The sequence below is a fragment of the Lissotriton helveticus genome, chromosome 7 (assembly GCF_964261635.1).
Source record: "Lissotriton helveticus chromosome 7, aLisHel1.1, whole genome shotgun sequence".
Taxonomy (NCBI): domain Eukaryota; kingdom Metazoa; phylum Chordata; class Amphibia; order Caudata; family Salamandridae; genus Lissotriton; species Lissotriton helveticus.
In genome coordinates, this window is record NC_136068.1 from 1185185554 (window position 1) to 1185204500 (window position 18947).

Here is an 18947-nt window from a genome sequence, read left to right on the forward strand (position 1 = left end):
GCCAAGGCTGCTACCAATGCATTAGCATGCTGAGTGTCTGTTATGGACATTTGCCAGGCTGCTACATGGGTGTCACTCCATATGTTCACAAAGCATTACAGTCTAGTCAGCCAAGTCTGTCGAGATGGGCATTTTTCTAGTTCGGTCCTGCATGACTTTTGGTTAGAGCTACTTTAGACCTGCCTCCTGGATGGTACTGCCTTGCTAGCTATTCAAAATGTGAGAAATCTGCAGTTAGATGTCTCTATCAGGAAAACAAGCTACTTCCCTTCGGTAACACCTTTTTTGGTAGAGACTCTGGTAGAACTCTACCTAATCGCAGGTTTCTCGCCAACCCTCCCAATTGCCCAGTTCTGCTAACTGGACTCCTTCCGCTTTTGAGATCTGCACCTTGGTCCAAGCCAATCTGCGATGGAGTTCCGCATCAGTACGCATGGGCTGTCCCTATATATGACTGCACGTCACTTCTGGAGCAGAAAGGCATTGCTGCAGAGCAGCGCAATGCCACTTAGTGGCTTCCAGGGGTCCTGCGGAATATTTTTCAGATAAGTCTGACGTCCGGGTAATTTTCAAAAGGTGAGGAATCTGCAGTTGGGTTGTCTGTACCAGAAAAGGCAATACAGAAGGTAGGCATGTTCAGCTGGTTTATCTTGCCCCTCTGTGTGAGCTCCGCATAGATTTGCTAAATATTTCACCAAAAATATAGTATTTAATTTTCAATAAAGCATTGGCCAAAATTAATTAGGTGATCTTTCCCAACATACTCTCCTGTTCTATATCCTCCCCACACGTGAGGTTTGGACATGTTTGTCAGTCTTAAGTGCAAATCTGAGTGTTCTGGACAACCTATTTTATGGCCTCTTAGCATCTGAAGACTGAGTATCCATATTTATGCTTCCCTAAAGCGAGGATGAAACTGAGCACATGCTACTGATGGTTTGTGACCCAGTCGAGACTAGAACATTTATGGATTGTGATCTTTACTGAGGTTCAAAGCATAGTTGGTATTATCTGATTTGATACTAGATGACCTTATTGCTGACATCTATCCAGAGGGTTATCGCCATAAAGCAGATTCCTTTCCAGTTGCTCAGACCTTTTAGACCTTTAAACCTATGGCTGCATTTTCCCCAAGACGTCACACAGCTTCTCTTCCTCAGACTTGTTGTTGTCCCATTCAAACAAGAGGCAATTCAGACTGTTACAAAAAAGGTCAAGCTTCCAATTGAGCCTTGTCTGAAGTACAAGTGTTCCTGTTGGCTTCCAGTACATCAGGTACCATCCTTTGTTTCACATCAGCAAGGGCACATTAGTGAGAAAGGAGAAGAGAACATCTGATTGTGACTTCGAACTGCAGATTCCTTACCTTACAACATTCCCCAGGCATCAGCATGGATCTGGAATTTTTTTAGCAATCCCTCTGGGCACTGGTAGATGGCATATGTTGTCTCCTTTTGATGTAATTTGCGTCCGCGCCAGAAGTTATATACGCTGTACTTATATAGGCTGACCTCAATTCCTTGTAGAAGGCTGGCTGAGTGACTTATGCACACTTCTTTAAGTGAAGCACCTTGCACTAATCCAGACAACCCTTATGGTGATTTTAGTGGTCTTAGACAACCATAGAAAACTTTCCAAGTGGTAGCTGTGGAGAGCAGCCTTCAGGCTTAGTCCAGAAGGAGTGTTAAGCCGCGTTGTTTCACCTGAACTAATCATATATTGTAGGTTAAGTGAAAAAGAACCACACAGTGTAGTTATAAAAATAGTTATTTATTATACACACTCACTAACACATTGGTTTATCTCCTAACTGGAGATATAAACACAAAACACACAGTATTTCAAGAGTAGAACAGGTAAGTAGCACAAATACACAGTGGTATCCAGGGTGAGACCAAACCGTGTACTAAATAAGTGGAATGTGAACCGCAACCGAAGTAAGGAATTGGACCAAAAGACTCAAAAGAGCTAGGGACACTAGGAACCATCCAAGGTAAGTACCCAGGAACCCCACGGAGGCTGTGTGTAGAGTGGAAACGCAGCTGCGTACTCAATGCAAGTCAATGAGGAAGTCGTGGTTGCAGTTTTCAAGAAGAAGGACCCTTCCTAGTGGACTCCGAAGAAACCTCGTTGAAGATGAAAGGTTGGAGAGTCACCCCACCTGAACCAGGATACCTAACCAGGGAAGCCGGGTGCATAGATGCGAAGTGACATTGGAAACCACCGTAGACCACAATGGAGGACTTCAGTGAAGATGCTGCTGGCAAAGAAGGTGAAAGAGTCTGATGGAATCCAAGGTTGGCTTCTTGAAGAGGAGTACCTTCAAGCAGAGGGGACAGAGTCTATGCCACTCGGCAATGATCAGGAGGCACAGAAGAGCAATGACCACCAATGACGGAAGATGCAAGAGAGTTGACAATGACCTTGTCGCTGCAGCTGTGAGTACCCGGCGATGCTGTGGAAGACCAAGAGTTGTTCACGATCTGTCCTATTTCGGAGGTAGAGAACCAGAGGGTTCTTGTCCGGTGGGAGCACCAACAAACCTTGACAGCATTAACAGTCAGCAATGTCTAAGGGACTCGCCTAGAGCAGGAGAGTCAGAGCAGGCCCGAGCAAACAGGGGAGCCCACTGGAGCTAAAGACGACCCTCAAGAGGACCCACAGGTCGAAGGCACAGGAGTCTTAAGAGGGCCCTGAGCAGCTCACCCAAGATGCAGGTCAGCTGTGTAGAGGATGTGGTGAGGACGAAGATCTTGGCAAGAAGAGATGCTGGAGGCTGGAGCTTCTTGGACCTGAAGATCTCTGGAGAAGAGTTAACAAGCCTTGGCAACGGCAAGTCAACTTGGTGCGCAGGGGTGCTCTTCCATCTGGTCTGACGGATACTGGCTTCAAACTTGCTGAGAAGACCGTGCAGGCCAAAGTTCGGGTGAGTGCAGAACCACATGGGCCCCTTGCTCGCTGTGCCACTGGAGCAAGCTAGCCTGGCTGATGAGGAATGATATACCCCAAAACCGGTCCCAGGATGCTTGTTTCCGGACGACGGAGGACTTGGCTTGGCATATCGGGCTGGGCTGTTCCCACGAGGAACAGGGTCAAGACTGATTTGCATATGGTTGGGTCCAAATAGGGGTGGCGTAGTGCGCAAAAGAATGATGGATTTAACTATGATTTGTCATGAGGATTATCACTACCAATACATGGGGCTCCCCTTTGGCCTCAGCACAACTCCAAAGGCTTTCTCAGAGCTGCAATTACTAGTAGCATCCTCTTTGCTTACATACATGTGTCAGTGCTGCTAATATCTGGAGCACCACATCTTGATCTAGCCTAGTCTGCTCCAGCCCTGGTTCTTCAGACTCTTTTTGATCTGGGGTTCTTCAGGAACTTTGATTCTAACTAGATGACTTCAATTTGGCTGTGTTTTCCAGATGCCGAATTTCAGATTCCCTTCACTATAAGTAGTCATAAAAAAGACCCTGAATCAGCTTAATGACAAACTAGAGGTTTTAGTGTCTTGTGAAGACCTCTGCCAGCAAGAAATAGCAAAGATATATAGAAATCCTTAGATAAGAACTGAGGAAACATAATTTTCACTTGGTTGTTTTACAGTTGTGTTCTAGTATGGCCTCATGTATTTATATTGTGTGGTCGTAATTTGAATAGGGTTTCTTTATTAATGTAAAGAAAGGCCTCTTTTTATATGGTCACCCCCAAACTTTTGGAATGACGCTGCTGTTTTTTATACCTGTTAATCAAACCTCAGTGCCAGAGCCCTGACATTAAAACATGTATGTTTGATTGACTCATACCCAATTAGCATAAGCTAACTTACTTCTAAGTCTCTAGTGTATGGTAGTCACCCCAGGGACTGCAGCTCTGGTTGTGCTACCCTGGATGTGACAAAGGTAAAACATGTTCCTAGTCGCTACTACAAACTGGAAGAGCAGTTTTAAACTACTAACTCGACTTGGTCCATTTACTGTAATGGCAAAGCTAAATCCTCCTTTTTAATGTGTAAGCCACACCTAATGTTGGTCTATCGAGCTCTAAGGCAATTTGGAAAGCAGAACATGTACATTTACATGGTCAAACAGTAAAAGCCCCCAGTTGTCGTTTGTTCTGTGGAAAAGGCTACTAGTCACATTTGTGAAAGCAGAGTTACAAGCTGACACCTCTGCCTTGCTAACTTCTGACTGGGACTACTAATGTTGGTACTGTAAGATATCAAACAACTCATTACATTAAGCCCAACTTAATGCTAAAGTTGAAATTAATGTAACTTGTTGCAGTGTGCAACTTTAACAAATTTACCACTTTGTTGCCCAAAGTCTCCTATGCCTGTTCAAGGTTGTTCATGAAGTGTGTCCCTAAGACAGCTTTCTGCCCCTCTGAGGAGATATGAAATGACTCCCAGGAAAGGACACAATAGTAGTAAAACTTTCTCCATGAACTGTGGCACAAGATCTGGAAAGCAGATGAAAACCATGTTTAAAAATAACGTACCATTGGAAAATACTACTACTTTCCCATATTTGGGTATTTTATTTCATGAATCTGGGGTTTGGACAAGCGCCGTTAAGGCCAGATCTCTTTTGTTCCAAAAAACTATAATGGCCTTAAAGACTTTTATGAAAAAATTGGGTAAAAAACCAATAAGAGAAATCCTGACTATATATAATGCCACACGCACATTGGTAGCACTGTATGGTGCCGGCCTTTGGGGGTATTCGAACGTAGAATCTATCCAAATAGCCGAAAACAAATTTTTGAGGTATGTCCTAGTGGTACCACAGTGTTTCGACTTACATCTGTCATATTGAACTGGGACAACCATATATTTCGGATATAATTAGAATACAACCTATCCTCTTGTGGCATAGGGTATGGACAACTAACGAATGTGTCATGAACCGGGCTATGTTACAGGACGTACTAAAACTGGAAAATGTGGGTAGACTGGATTGGCTAGTTTATGTCAAACGTTTTTTGACCCAAATTGGTTGCCGTCAATACTATGAGGAGCCACTTACCATGGGGAACATACCCAGGAAAATGCTGAAGAAAATATGTTTGGAATACCTCGAAGACAAGAGAAGGCGAGAGGAAATGAGAAAAAAGACAGTTCCCTCGCACATCTTGTTATTATCTGGCAACAAAGTTCAGCCATATTTAACCCTCCCGATGTCTAATCATGATCGATTTCTCTTGACCCGTTTTAGATTAAACATACTTTTTAGACTCTTGTCCTTCCCAGAAACAAATTCATGGTCGCAAAATTAACCCACTTGCCCGTGTGAGGATTCCTCGCCCCAATCTGACTTCCATATTTTATTTTTTTGTAAATTCTATATTATGCCACGTAGGAAATTCATAATCCCATTCCTTAAAGAAATTAATTTAAATAGATGCCGCCCAGCCTTTTTAGAATGTCAGAGAATGGACATGGTTTTAACTGTTGCTGTAGTTTTAAGGTTTTTTAAACATGTTTTTAAATTACGGAAATCAATTGGTGATATGTAATGAAATAAAATGTAATAGACTTGTCACTTTTTAAATGTACCTGTGTAAAACTGTAAATTTCATGTTGCTGCTTTTATGGTTATTGCCTTTTAACCGAATAAAGTACTTTTTGAACTTTGACTCCCAGGAAAGGACACAATAGAAGCCTGTGTTGGGCAGGAAGCCACATGCTTGTTAGCCCAAAAGGCAAATTTCAAAGGAGAAGCCATCTTTGAAGGGCAAGTGAGAAACACCTGGGAGAGGGGCTGCACTAATCTTTAGGTAGACAAAGAGGGAAAACCAGTTGTCAAACCGTATTTCTAAGGGCAAGTCGTCCCCTTGGTGGCCACACCTGTGTTGGCCTTAAAAGCTCTGCATGCTGAGAGAGGGGTTCTACCGAAGAGGTGTGGCGCCGCGGCCAGGGCGACTGACTCCGGAATCTGGGGATCATGGTTCGATCCCCGGCACCGGCGGCAGATTAGCCCAGCACCATGTGACTCTGGGCAATAGCTTGCTTAATCTTCCCAAAGGCCCCCAGCGCCTAGAGACCCTAACGGGTGATTGTGCGCTTTACAAATGTGGATATATTATTATTATTACCATCTTGAGTGGAGGCAGAATAGAGACTAATGGGCTAGCTAGATGCTACACTTCACAGAAAGTTGCCATCAGGTGTGAGGGAACCTGGTAGTCTATTGGCTAGTGACTGTGACCTTTCCTGAGGGCTTTTTCTGGGCATAAGAAGGGCAGCCTTGGCACCCAGTCCTGAAATATTGGACTGAAGAAGAGGACCGATGGCCCTGCTGCACCAAGGACCTGGGAAAGAGAGGATGCACCAATGTGAACTGCACCGTCTGTACCTGGTGGCACTAGCAAAGGAGAAAGGACTGAGCCTGCTGTGTCCTGCTCGTGGAGAACTAGACTCCTGAGCCCAGCCGAAGCATGAGACTCCAAGGGTCAGTTGGTGGGCGTGCTGTTCGCAGCAGAAGGCCCAAACAGCTGAAGAAGCGTCCTGGGGCGAGTTGGTAGCCCAGATTTTCGAATTGCTGCTCCTCACCACTGTGCTGCCCAAGGAACTAAGACCTGATGCTCAAAAATTGCCACCGAGTCTGCTGGACCCGGAGTATTCGCTGGAGTACAGCTAGGTCGCTCAGTAGACAAGTATGGCCAAAAGAAGAAAACTGCTGAAACCGCTGTACTGGGTGACTGGTAGACCATTGGCGACTGATCTTCTAGACACCTCGAGAGAATTTCAAGGGATGTGGACCCCTGTAGCCAGGATTACCCCACCAGGCCTGTGAATCAAGGTGTAGCCCCCATTAAGACCCCTGTCGACTGCACAGCATCCTTGAGCCTTTTCAACATGCTATATCCCTTGCATCAGGAAAACTCCATACAAGTCAATGACGAGGAGCCACTGATGCTAGAACTGAACTGAAAACTGCTTTTCTTGGAGAGGTAACATTCTGTGGACCTTGCTGGGACCCCCCCCCCGACTGGCTCCCTGCCAGAGTTGGTCGCCTAAGTAACTCTAAGTAACTGCATTAATACTTACAATAGTTTTTCCTGAAAAAGTATGTGTCAAATTTGCTAAATTTCTCAACGCTTGTTTGCGGTTAATTATAAGGCGTTGGTTTACTATACCTTTCACATTTGGTACCTCCAGACCCTTTTTCATTTCCCAGTCCCTGGGTCTTTCTACTAAGGCCCTGGCCACTCCTGGTTTTCATTCCTTTCGTAACCAGGGTTGAGGCGCCCAGGCACGCCCTTCCATCAGGCCTTTGCAGAACCAGCCACAGCGAGGCTGCGGTCGCCGCAGGGGCGGGTCGGGGAACCAGCATGCGGGTCCATCCACCTTCACCCCCGCTGCTTCCACCTCTAAATCCCCCTAATCTGTGCATCAGGGAGCACCCCACGCCGGTGGGTAGCAGGATCCGCCACCACCTCCCCCGCTGGCGCGAGGTTACGTCGGACAAATGGGTGAGGCAGATATTCTGCAAGGTTACTCCCTTCCCTTCCATTCCCCGCTCCATGCCACCTCGGTGCCACCGCATGTCAGGGGTTCCTTTGGCTCTTCTCCAACAGAAAGTTGCGGCCCTCTTTGCCAAGGGGACCATCGAGCGCGTTCCTGGGCCAGAAGTAGGGAGTAGTTGCTATTCCCCCTTCTTTCAGGTCCCCAAGAAGGACAAAGGGGGTCTGCGTCCTATCTTGGACATCCGGGACATGAATCGCTGCCTCCGGAAGGAGAAGTTCAAGATGCTAACCCAGGCTCGGGTCTTGACTGCTCTCGGCCCTGGAGACTGGATGGTAGCGTTGGACTTGCAGGACGTGTATTTACACATCCCCGTCCTGCCGGCCCACCGGCATTACCTGCGTTTCACGGTAGGCCAGGAGCATTTTCAGTTTACCATGCTCCCTTTTGGCCTTACCAGCGCCTCTCTGGTGTTCACGAAAGTGATGGCAGTGGTCGCAGCTCAGGGGTCTCAGTCTTCCCCTCCCTCGACGACTGGTTGTTGAAGGCGGGCTCGCCCCAGGCAATCGTCACCCACCTTCAGACTACAGCAGACCTCTTGCATTTGCTGGGGTTCTCTCTCAACGTGCCGAAGTCGCACCTGAGTCCCTCTCGGAAGCACCCCTTCATCGGAGCAGTCCTGGATTCGACGCAGTTTTGGGTTTATCCTCCTGAGGAGCAAGTCTGGGATATTTGGGCTCTGATTCTGATCTTTCAGCCTCTATCCCGGGTTTCCGTCAAGATGACCCTCCGGCTCCTGGACCTGATGGCCTCCTGCATCCTGCTAGTACGACATGCCAGGTGACATATGCGGGCTCTGAGTGGGACCTGAAGTTCCAGTGGGCCCAGCATCAGGGCAACCTGTCCGATCATGCCCAGATCTCGGAGGGCACTGCATGACAGCTGCATTGGTGGCTCATGAATCGCGATTGGATCAGTGGCAGATCCCTCTCCCTTCCCCAACCGGAGCACACAGTGGTGACGTATGCGTCCCTCCTAGGATGGGGAGGCCACGTGGGAGAGGTGGAGATCAGAGGCCTCTGGTCTCCGGCGGAGTCCTTGTCTTGACTTACCTGATGTGCGCTCCTTTTGATCCCTATCATAACTGTCCCTTGCGTCGTCTTACTCTAAATACGGCTTTCCTGGTAGCTATCACCTCTGCTAGAAGAGTGTGAGCTCCAGGCTCTTTCTTCTAAACCTCCTTTCCTTTCTGTTCATCCGGACAAGGTGGTTTTACGGACCCGTCCTTCTTTCCTGCCAAAGGTTGTCACACCGTTCCACATCGGGCAGACCATCACTTTGCCTACCTTCTTTACGACTCCTTCCAGGGAGGAGGTGAGGCTCCACTGTCTGAACCCAAAACGTGTGCTTGCTTTCTATTTGCAGTGTACACAACAGTTCCAGGTGGATGATCAACTCTTTCTTGGCTACGTGGGTGCCAAAAAAGGTTGGGCTGTGCACAAACGGACCATTTCCCGGTGGGTCGTTTTGTGCATCAAAGCATGTTACTCCTTGGCCAAGAAGGAGCCTCCTGTGGGGCTGCGTGCCCATTCGACCAGGGCAACTGCAGCCACTACTGCCGTGGGACGCGTCGTTCCCTTGCAGGACATTTGTCAGGCGGCTTTGTGGCCTCTCTGCAAACGTTTACAAAGCACTACTGCCTTGACAGTCCGGTCCAGAGAGACTGCTTCTTTGGTCAATCTATGCTCCGTGACTTTCTGGTGTAATCCTGTTCGCAGATCCACCTCCGGGGTTAGTATTGGTGGGGTATCTATTCTAAGGTAAGGAATTTATCTCTAACGTGTCTCTTTCAGATGCACAAATTACTAATTGTGTAACAATATATCTGTAAGAGACATTTAGTTAGTACTAGATTCCTTACCGCCCCACCCATCCTCCTGATTACTAGGGTTAAGGTCATCCCTTTCAGGGCCCTAGTTTTATGCACCAATGGTCAGTATCTTGCATGGCTCTGCGTTCCTGGCGTGGAAAGTCATGTACAGAATTGACGTCAGCCCGCATGGGTGCCGCGCAAAGGACTTTCCATGATGTCATCTCGGCGCTGACGACGCCAGTGACGGACGCGGAGCTGCAGGACGCCACCTACTTTCCGGATCCAGTCTGACGCCTGGGGATATTCTAAGGTAAGGAATCTATCACATACTAATGTCTCTTACAGATATATTGTTACACAAGTAATAACTTGTGCATTAAGGCTACAATCCCGATCTTCAGGTCTCAGTGAGTATGATTGAGGCTTCTTTGGCCTACTAGCCTTCTGCTTACTCACCATGCATTATGGCACACACAAGCATTGCTGTGAGACCTAAAGTCTCAGTGGGCCCGCACCAAGTGAACCTGTCTGATTCCATCCAGTTGCCACAGGAAACAACAAAAGATCTGCGGTGGTGGCTACTTGAATGCAAATGGGCCAGCGGCAAGCAGCTCTCCCTACCCACCCAGCGCTGACGGTAATGATGAATGCGTCACTTCTAGTTGCGGAGGTTATCTAGGAGGAATGGAGATCAGCAAACTTGAGGCTGTGGCGGAGAGCTGCCTCCGCATCAATTTGCTAGAGTTGATGGCAGTTCGGTTGGGAATGAAGGCCTTCCTGCCCTCCATCAATGTGCAGCTGGTGCACGTTCTCATGGATAACACTATAGCCATGTGGTTCTGCAACAAGCAGGGCGGGTTGGGATCCTGGTTCAAGAGACTCTATACCTCTGGAGCTGGCTGAATGGTCAGGGGATTTCCCTGGCGGTACACCCACCTGGTGGGGTCTGTAAACACCAGGATGGACAAACTTAGTCGACGGCACCCAGCAGATCCCCAAAGTTACTCCCAGAGGTGGCATAGGGCATCTTCTGTCAGTGGGGAGAACCATGGCTCGATTTCTTCGCCACCGCTGAGAACAAGCAATGTCCGCACTTTTTCACCATGGAGTTCCCAAGAAGGCACTCTCTAGGAGACACAATCAGGTTAGGGTGAGTTCCGAATTCCTGTACACCTTTCCGCTGCTACCACTCCTAACTCGAATTCTGAAGATCACCAGGAGCAACCGGGCCCAGTCATTCTAGTGGCTCTTGACTGGGCCAGGAGAAAATGGTTCCTGGAACTTAGGCTAAAACATCTGTCCTATGGTCAGGCTGCCAATTTGGGAGTATCGTATTTCACATGTCCCGCACATGAGCCTGCACTAGCTGCACATTCAAGCGTGAAGACTGAGCAGAGACAGTTGATCTCCTTTGATCTTTTTCTTGAATTAGTTGATGTCATTTTGGAATCCTGGCAACCTCAACGAAATCTGTATGCAAGATTCTAGGACAAATTGTGTGTTTTGCCTGACTTGCCAGTTGGACACATTGCAAGCAAAACTGCCAGATGTGTTGTTGTGTCCTTTGTTTTGACCCAGCAAGTTATTGCTCTGGGCACAATTAAAGTTTGCCTATCAGCCAGGCGGGCATCAGTGCACAAGTTCATAAATCACTACTGCCTCGACAGTCAGGTCTCTCAAGATGGGTATTTTGAACACTCAGTCCTGGAGGGATTTTTACCCTGAGCCATTCCACTGACCCACCATCTTGGGAGAGATTGCTTTATTATTGCTTCACTAAAGGAGGATTTAGTGGGTAGACGTATCCATCAGAAGAACAAGGTACACAGCTTTGGTAAAGCTCTCTCTGGTGGATAGTCTATCTAACTGCAGATTCCGCACAGCCTTCCCACCTACCCTTCCTGTGGAATTGGCTCTTTTCCACCTAATAAGTTACCAAGCTATGAATCTGTACCTTTAACATCTGATAAATTGTTAAACTCCGTGTCCGACGTTGTGGACCTAGTCAAGAAAGATAATGACAGCAGTGTGCAATGCGGTCAATTATATGTGGCTCCGATATCACTGCCACTTTCAAAACTACTCAAAACCCCTGTCATTCAAGAGAGATATAACGACATATCCCTTATACTACCAGGCTCTGTATGCATTTGCCCATCTCGCCAGTCAGTTCATGTTGAAAATGTAAATATATACCCCTATGCCCTGATTTGTATTTACTCATACATCTGTAACATGCCGAAAACCACGCTTTATATTAAACATAAATCAAATGAATAACTAATACTTGCATGGCCATTCGTAGTACTAACTTTAAATGCTTTTAATGAACAGTTTTAAGGAGCCAGTTTGGGGAGCCTCCACTCACTGCCAGGTAGGCAAATTGGTTGCGAATAGAAGAGTAAATGTCACAATAAAAGTCTCTTATCTTTTTTTCTTTTTTTTTTTAAATGGGAGTTGATAAAGAACATTCCAGCTATGAATTTGAATAATGATATGGCTACTTAGTATGATAAGTTACTGAATGGAGTACATTGGAAACTCAACTGTTCCTGTCTTTAATTTCAAATCATTTTAAAGATCTGAATTGCCATCATTTAGTCATAATTGATGGTAATGGGGATAGTATTGGAGCATGGGTGCTTGCAAGCGTTTCCCCACGGGCCAAACCATTTGTTCTGTGATCTGACCGAGGGCCTCATTGAAGCCAGGAGGGTGGTTGTCGAGGAGGTAGGGGGAGGTGTAAGGTGTGTGTGATGGAGGCAAAACATGTACATATAGTGGCTGAATTGCAGAATGTGAAACCGGAAGATCTGGATCAATCCCGGCTTACCCACCTGATCAAACTGTGTGACCCTAGGCAAATGTTCTATTTCATTTTCCCTCCTTTTAATTCATTCACATAAAATAGGACCTCCAAATACAAGACTTCAGCATTTGCAATGTACATAACCTTCTGTTTGATTTAATAAACTATAATAGTGTTTCTGTATAAGAGCAACCCAGGATGCCCGAAGGTTGCACATAACAACTGACTCGCCACTTAGTTCACTACTGGCATTGTTGTCAGGAGGAGTGGAAGCATGAATGTTTCTAAATTCATGTATAACGCGTTTGCAGCAAGATTCAATTAACATTTAAAGAAATGCTTTTTAAGTTTAATGGAGTTGCATAAACAGCATCCCAATGCTTCTTGATACCAGGGGACTACATGTAGAGGTAAGGCGGGGCCGCAAGCGGGCCCCAGGCCATACTTGAGTGTCACTGTAGTGGAGTGCACCAAAATTATGATTATTTCTGGATTTAGTTTAAAAAATCTGCCTGATTTTATATTTTTATTATATATTCGCTATAGTGTCGTCTTTCTTGAGGAACGATATTTGGGTAGGATCTCAATAAAAATCTCAGTAACAACATTGACCAGTGGCAAGAGTGTCCTTGTGTAACTTGTGTCAGGAACAGAGCATTGTCCTAAGCTTCACATTGGCACTAAGTGGTGTGATCCAAACCAATAATTGTGTGATTACCTCCTCCCACCTCAACCACAGTTAAATGATTAAGTGTTTTATAATATTTTCATGCGTCAAAGTGCTAATAAGAAATAAAGCTGTAGAAAAAGTTATTTTATTTAAGAAGCCTGCCCCTTAAGGTTGGTTAGTGACTATTAGTCTGGGTCGTTTTGCTTTAATAACAATGTTTCTTAATTATTTTTAAGACCTTGCAACGATGGAAGAAAGGATATTAAAGCGCTACTATAAGAAGCTCACGGAGTTTGTTGCAGATATGACCAAAATTTTTGATAACTGTCGATACTACAATGCTAACGACTCCACTTTTTACCAATGTGCAGAGGTTCTTGAAGGATTTTTTGTACAGAAGTTAAAAGCATTTAAAGCAAGCAGGTAAGCAAAGTGTTTTCCTTTTGTTGAATACCATGGTTATCTCTGTCAGGCAGGTATATTGTTGCAGACCACACAAAACAAACCTGTTTGAAATGCATTTAATGTATGTCTTTAAATGTGCTAAAACAGCACACATGAGTCACAGTATTTGAAATCAATATAGTGTTTTTATTTTGTTATACAATTTGCATTTAAACATCTGATAGAGACTTCTAGCTGCACATTGCTTATCTTAGAATTATCCCCAGGCCTCAGACTGTATCCGGAATTTTTTCATGAGCAGTACTCCTGCGCTAGTAGGTGGCATTATTCGTCTCAGTGTGGCTTTGTTGGTGTCATCTGCGCCAGAAGTGACATGCATGGCCCTATATAGGCATCACCCCAGCAGACTGACATCTGTTGTTTTCTTTCCGGGCCATTCATCGCAGGTCTAGAGAAGAGCTACCCCCATTCGCTTTTTGACTGACCTTTTTTTCAACCCTTTTGTTGAAGGCTTTTGAAACATTCTTCTGGTGGGGCAGGGATGTCCACGAGGAAGGCAGGTTTCTAACCCTGTGGCGCCCGTCACTAGCAAATGTCGGTGATCGATCCACAGCTCGTCTGCAGTTGGTGCCTCGAACACAACCACGACACCACGACCTGCGTTGATTGTCGCGCCACGCACCTCACGGTCGTGAGGGAGCAGTCTGCTCGACAGGCGATGGTCTCTATCCCAGTGGAGAGGAAGATCTTTGGATCGGTCGCAAAGCCATTCCAAACACTGGTCATCGAAGTCGTCTGGCATTTGGGTACGTCCCACAAGCATAAGAAGTTAAAGAGGTCTTCAACTTTGACCCATCATTCGAAATCATCCACCGAGACAAGGGAACATCAGCATTCGAGGCCTGGCTCAGCAGTTGAACCTGTGCCAGGGCCATCTTCGCGTCTCCTAGAGTTTCCTGGAGCCGGAGCGACAAACTCCGAACACCATGAGTTTTATGAGGACAAGCTCCTCCTATTTGGGCAGCCCGTCTGGTTTTCTGTCAGCGGGCTCGCCCTGGTGACTTTCGAGCCCCTTAGATCCATGGACAGATCCAGACCAACGCCCGTCAAACCACCTCAACCTTCCCCGCCGCCAACTCTATTGCCGACGTCCCTGATGCTGTCCCCATACTCGTCCCAACTGCAACACGAAGCTGGATGGGCATTGTCTGACTCTGGTGCCAACTGGAGGCATTCCTTCCAGGCTGGAGTCTGTGCCCTATTCCCTGTATACTAGGGCTTTTGGATAATTGGCAGGGGCCACTGGACCCTGATGAATACCAGCCCCTAGATCTCACGAGGTCACCTGATATATTTGATAAATGCCATTAGTGTGTACACCTCCCCTGATACTGGCTTGATCTCTCCTCCTACCAGTCCCAGGATGCTTGTTTCCGGTCCAGGGAAGACATGGCTTGGCAGTTTGGGCTGGACTGTTCCCATGAGGCACAGGGTCAGACTGATTTGCATATGGCCATGTCTGAACTTGGGTGGCTGAGTGAGCTAAAGAATGATGATGGATTAAACCCAGATCAGTTGACTGGTGGTGAGTGCTTGCAATGTTCAACACTCCGTCCATCATCCCCTTTGGTTTTGCTATGGAGGAGTAAACCTCATTTGCTATTGTGGTGGTGAGGAAGATGGCGAGGTACTGAACCTTTAGCTACCCTCTGTGGCGTTCAAGACGAATGTCTTGACGGAGGTGTTTCAGTGGGCATTACCCCATCCAAACGGCTTCTCCCATTTAATTAAGCGCTCATTGGCATCATACTCGGTGCCTGGTCCAAGCCCTACACAGGGTCTCCTATGAATAGGACAATTGCCCGCTGCCATCGCCCCGTCCCAGGGGACCCCACCTTTCTCACCAAGCATCCTACTCCGGAGAGCTTGGTGGTCCAAGCCTCCACTTCCAGAGTTAATCCTGGTGCATTCCATACCATTCCACCTGACAGGGATTCCAAGAGGCTGAATACCTTGCCAAAGACTGTTTGCTTCTGCCTGCCAAGCACTGCGATTTGTGAACACTGCATGCCTTTTGGGCCAATACTCCCATTCACTCTAACTGACTATTGCGCAGGTGCTGCCTATGGTCTCAGAGGAGGCCTGAGCAATACTCTCTGAAGTTGTTGCTGGTGGGAGAGAGGCAGCTAAGTTTGCCATATGCTGTGGGCTGAATACGACTAACTCACTAGGCAGAGCGGTTTCATAGTCTGTGGCTCTTAGGCTCCATTCCTGGTTGAGGACTACTGGCTTTTCGGGGGATGTAGAGGCCTTGCTCATGGACATGCCCTTCAATGGTTCCTATCTCTTGTGATGTATTCCTATAGGTTCTGTATCGATCCCACTATTCCTGACCCTGTTCTGGTTAATAGTTAGCTAGCAGCCATCCCACAGTGCAAACCGTTATCTGATTAAGCCACACCACGGCACAGAAACGTGTTATCTGATTAGGTAATAACGCATGCCATCTAATTAGACAAGCACTATTCCTCCAGCCCCTGATAAGGCATACGGAGTTCTCAAAACAAATCAAACCTATGACAACCTGGGAAAATCCCTGCGGCCATTGTTTTGATTTCACCGAGAACTTCAGCAAAAGAATGTGCGAACAAGCCCGTTCGTATGACATCCTTATTGACGCATCCATGTTCATCCTTACGTCAATCTCGACACCTTACAGGTATAAATATTACCGACGTTGCCTTAAGCAAACACACGCGGTGGTGACGAGATCGGAGCAGCGAGACGCGCTGAGGAGCCCAGCATTGAGCAAAGCCCACACGCGCTGCCCCGCCTTCCTGACGCGCTGAGAACGAGACGCTGCTTTTCTCCTGCCGAGAAATCCAGCTCCGGCGCTTCCAAGCGGCCCTCGCGGGCAGCTGGAATATCAAGACCAGAGACGAGAGATACCAGCCCTCAACCATTCTAGATCTCAGGTACAGAACTGAACCACCCCTTACAGAGAATTCTTGAGTCAGTCACTTGGCAAAACAAACTTAACTTAAACTGCTACTTATCTACTCCCGCCCACGTATTAGGCTTAGGTCAGGTACACTGGGGTAGGCGTGGTTAGAAGCACCAGTTGAGTACGATTAATCAAATGTATATATGTATGTATCTATTTTATCGATTTTAAATATCATATGGCTTAGAAACCATATCAATGCTTCTGCAGTATTATTTTATACTTCTGCTTTTATTGTATGCACTTTACTTAACCATAAGTATCGCAATAATATCGATTCATTTCTCTTGTACGAGAAAAGAGACTGATCAATAAATACCATCTTTTATTGAACACGCCCGTCTCTTCCTTTTCTCTACAATCTGGTGAAACTAAGAATGCACGTACTGACTGAGTAAAATAAGTTGTCTTTTGTTTTCACACGACTCTAGAGATACACTCTTGATTAGGGGAGAGCAAAGTTGTCATGTTCTATGGTTGTCAGAAACTAAATCCCTTCTTGTCTATCCAGGGAAGTTAAACTCCTCCTTGTCTATTCGAGAAAGTTTCTAGTGAACTCTGAGCTAGCTGGCAAAACCAAAAACTTTAAGTCTAATATCGTCGGTAGGAGACCTAGTTAACCTCTGCCCTAGGTCTATACTATTGAAGATATTATTCCAATGCGCAGAGCCTATTGGGATAATAGGAACTACACTACATGGCGCCCAAACGTTTGGATAGGCGATAAAACTAACGCAAGACATTAGAGTAACTCAGTCGTGCTTTTTCACACAGAACCCCTTTTTTCCCCATAATACTCCAAAGACGTCTGGAGTGGGTGAAAGGTCATATCCGCCAAAACCTCGCAGGAGGAGACTCCTATGTATGGTTCTTGGTTTAGTCAACGTTGAAGGATACACTGTTCCAAAATATTGTGCATCTAATCTTTGTTTCCGTAGAAACCTGATCTGCAAACAAACAGAATAACCTTCCTGTCGGTAAAATGGTAGACAGTGATGATGAAAGGGAGACAGTTAGACTAGCAGCTGAACTCCTAGTAGCTGATAATACTCTGCTACAAAATGACCCGGATATAAAACTCATCCCGGTCAACATAAGAAAATCTATAACTTTAAAACTTATAGAAAATGGACTGACATCGAGAGGTGGTACAGTCATATTCGTAATTGAGGCACACGAATATCGGCAGACAGAGGTATTCTATTCATGGATAAACTTTCCAGCAGCAAACGCTGTAACAAAAGAGTTCCACTTTTATAAAATAGAGGAACCACCGGATACCTACACTCCTTTCGAGGAAGTGGAAGTACCACTCAAATTCCAAGAGCACCTGCTCTTGTTTGATGGTGCCCTAAAACATAATAATCACATCACCAGGCTCGGTCCACTAGGTAGACCAGGAGCAACGTGGCCGGTCCTAGCCGGATACACACCACATCCAGACATTGAAGGAATGCCTGCAGCAGAGCTTTTAATACAGCTAAAACAACTAATCAAAATACATAGACAATTAGTCCAATATGTAATGCGGACTTCAACAATCCAACCAGCAAGTAAAATTCCTCAGCTGACCCCTCATCAGGGTAACACAAATAAAATTACACCACAGAACATACAGTCCTGTCTAGGTAAAGTACCCGCAAAACGGGAACAAATACCCTTCTGGCTAGCACAAAAAATCACTCAGAGGCGGTGTTTCCAGACACCACCCCTGTAGATAAACACAGGATTCTGACTATCTGTCTTCCAATGGGAATCGCACCACACGTGGAGGACTGACACACTTGGGGTACAGTCTTTGCTTCCATATACACGAAAACACATGGTGTACCATCCATGTCAGTAATACCAGATGTGCTAAAACAAATTCAAGATGAATATGGTCCAGAACCCGCTTTAACTCTTGGTATGAAATTACTGAAAGACTTCAAGCAGGTCTCGGCTATATTATTAGCCAACATAAAGGGAGAAGCAGCAAACGTGGCGATCCGCCAAAGGTTAAAAGAGACAGACATAGCAGACCAACCAACCGAAATTGCCAGAATCATAGAGAAATCCTATGAAGAACTAGGAAGGGATAGTCTGGGTGGAATACCGGTAAAACCTCAACTGATTGAAAGTCCTGAAAAGATATTTATTAAAAATAATTTAAACACTCAAAAAAAGAGCTGGGATGGAAACAAACAATCCAATCCTAAAGAAAAAAGATTCCAGTCCAGAGGAAGGTCTCCTCGGCGGAGAGAAAGATCTCCGAACCAAGGACGCAGGTCTCCCCAAAGCGAGCCCTCTGGGAAAAAATACAACTTTAGAAATAGGGATAATATAAAGAAACCTGATAGATATCAAGATAATGATACACGTCCCTCTCAATCTTTTCAGACTTCCTCACAGAAATCGGAAAGAAGAGGACGATCAGAACAAAGGGAAGAGCGCGTCAAGTCCAAAGACAAGGAACCTGCTCATCCAAATAAAAAGTTACAATTTCCAAAAAAGAAGGTAGCCAGTATTAAGGTAGTCAAAGATGCCGAGAATACTGAGGACACAGCTGAAAAACGGAGAATGGGCTCAGACAATGCTAGACAGCGCAGCAGAAGTGAGCATAGCTCGCAAAGTCCTTATGAATCATCTGGAGACAGTGGACACGAATGAATACATTCAGGTGGAAACTGCAGACACCAGAGTTAGCAAACCTCACAAAATATATGAAATAACATT

The 18947-nt window shown here is 46.0% G+C and overlaps 1 protein-coding gene across 5 annotated transcripts in view; it reads left to right on the forward strand.

Moving 5' to 3' along the window:
* The window catches only part of BPTF (bromodomain PHD finger transcription factor), a 1855127-nt gene that overhangs the window by 1789216 nt on the left and 46964 nt on the right, over positions 1–18947 (forward strand). For all 5 annotated transcript variants that reach the window (XR_013598794.1, XM_078654332.1, XM_078654328.1 and 2 more), the window contains one exon: positions 13060–13246. Coding sequence is in view for 4 of the 5 variants with exons in the window: in XM_078654332.1 (XP_078510458.1) it covers positions 13060–13246 (187 nt within the window). In the remaining variant the exon portion in view is untranslated. The remainder of the gene's footprint in view (positions 1–13059; positions 13247–18947) is intronic.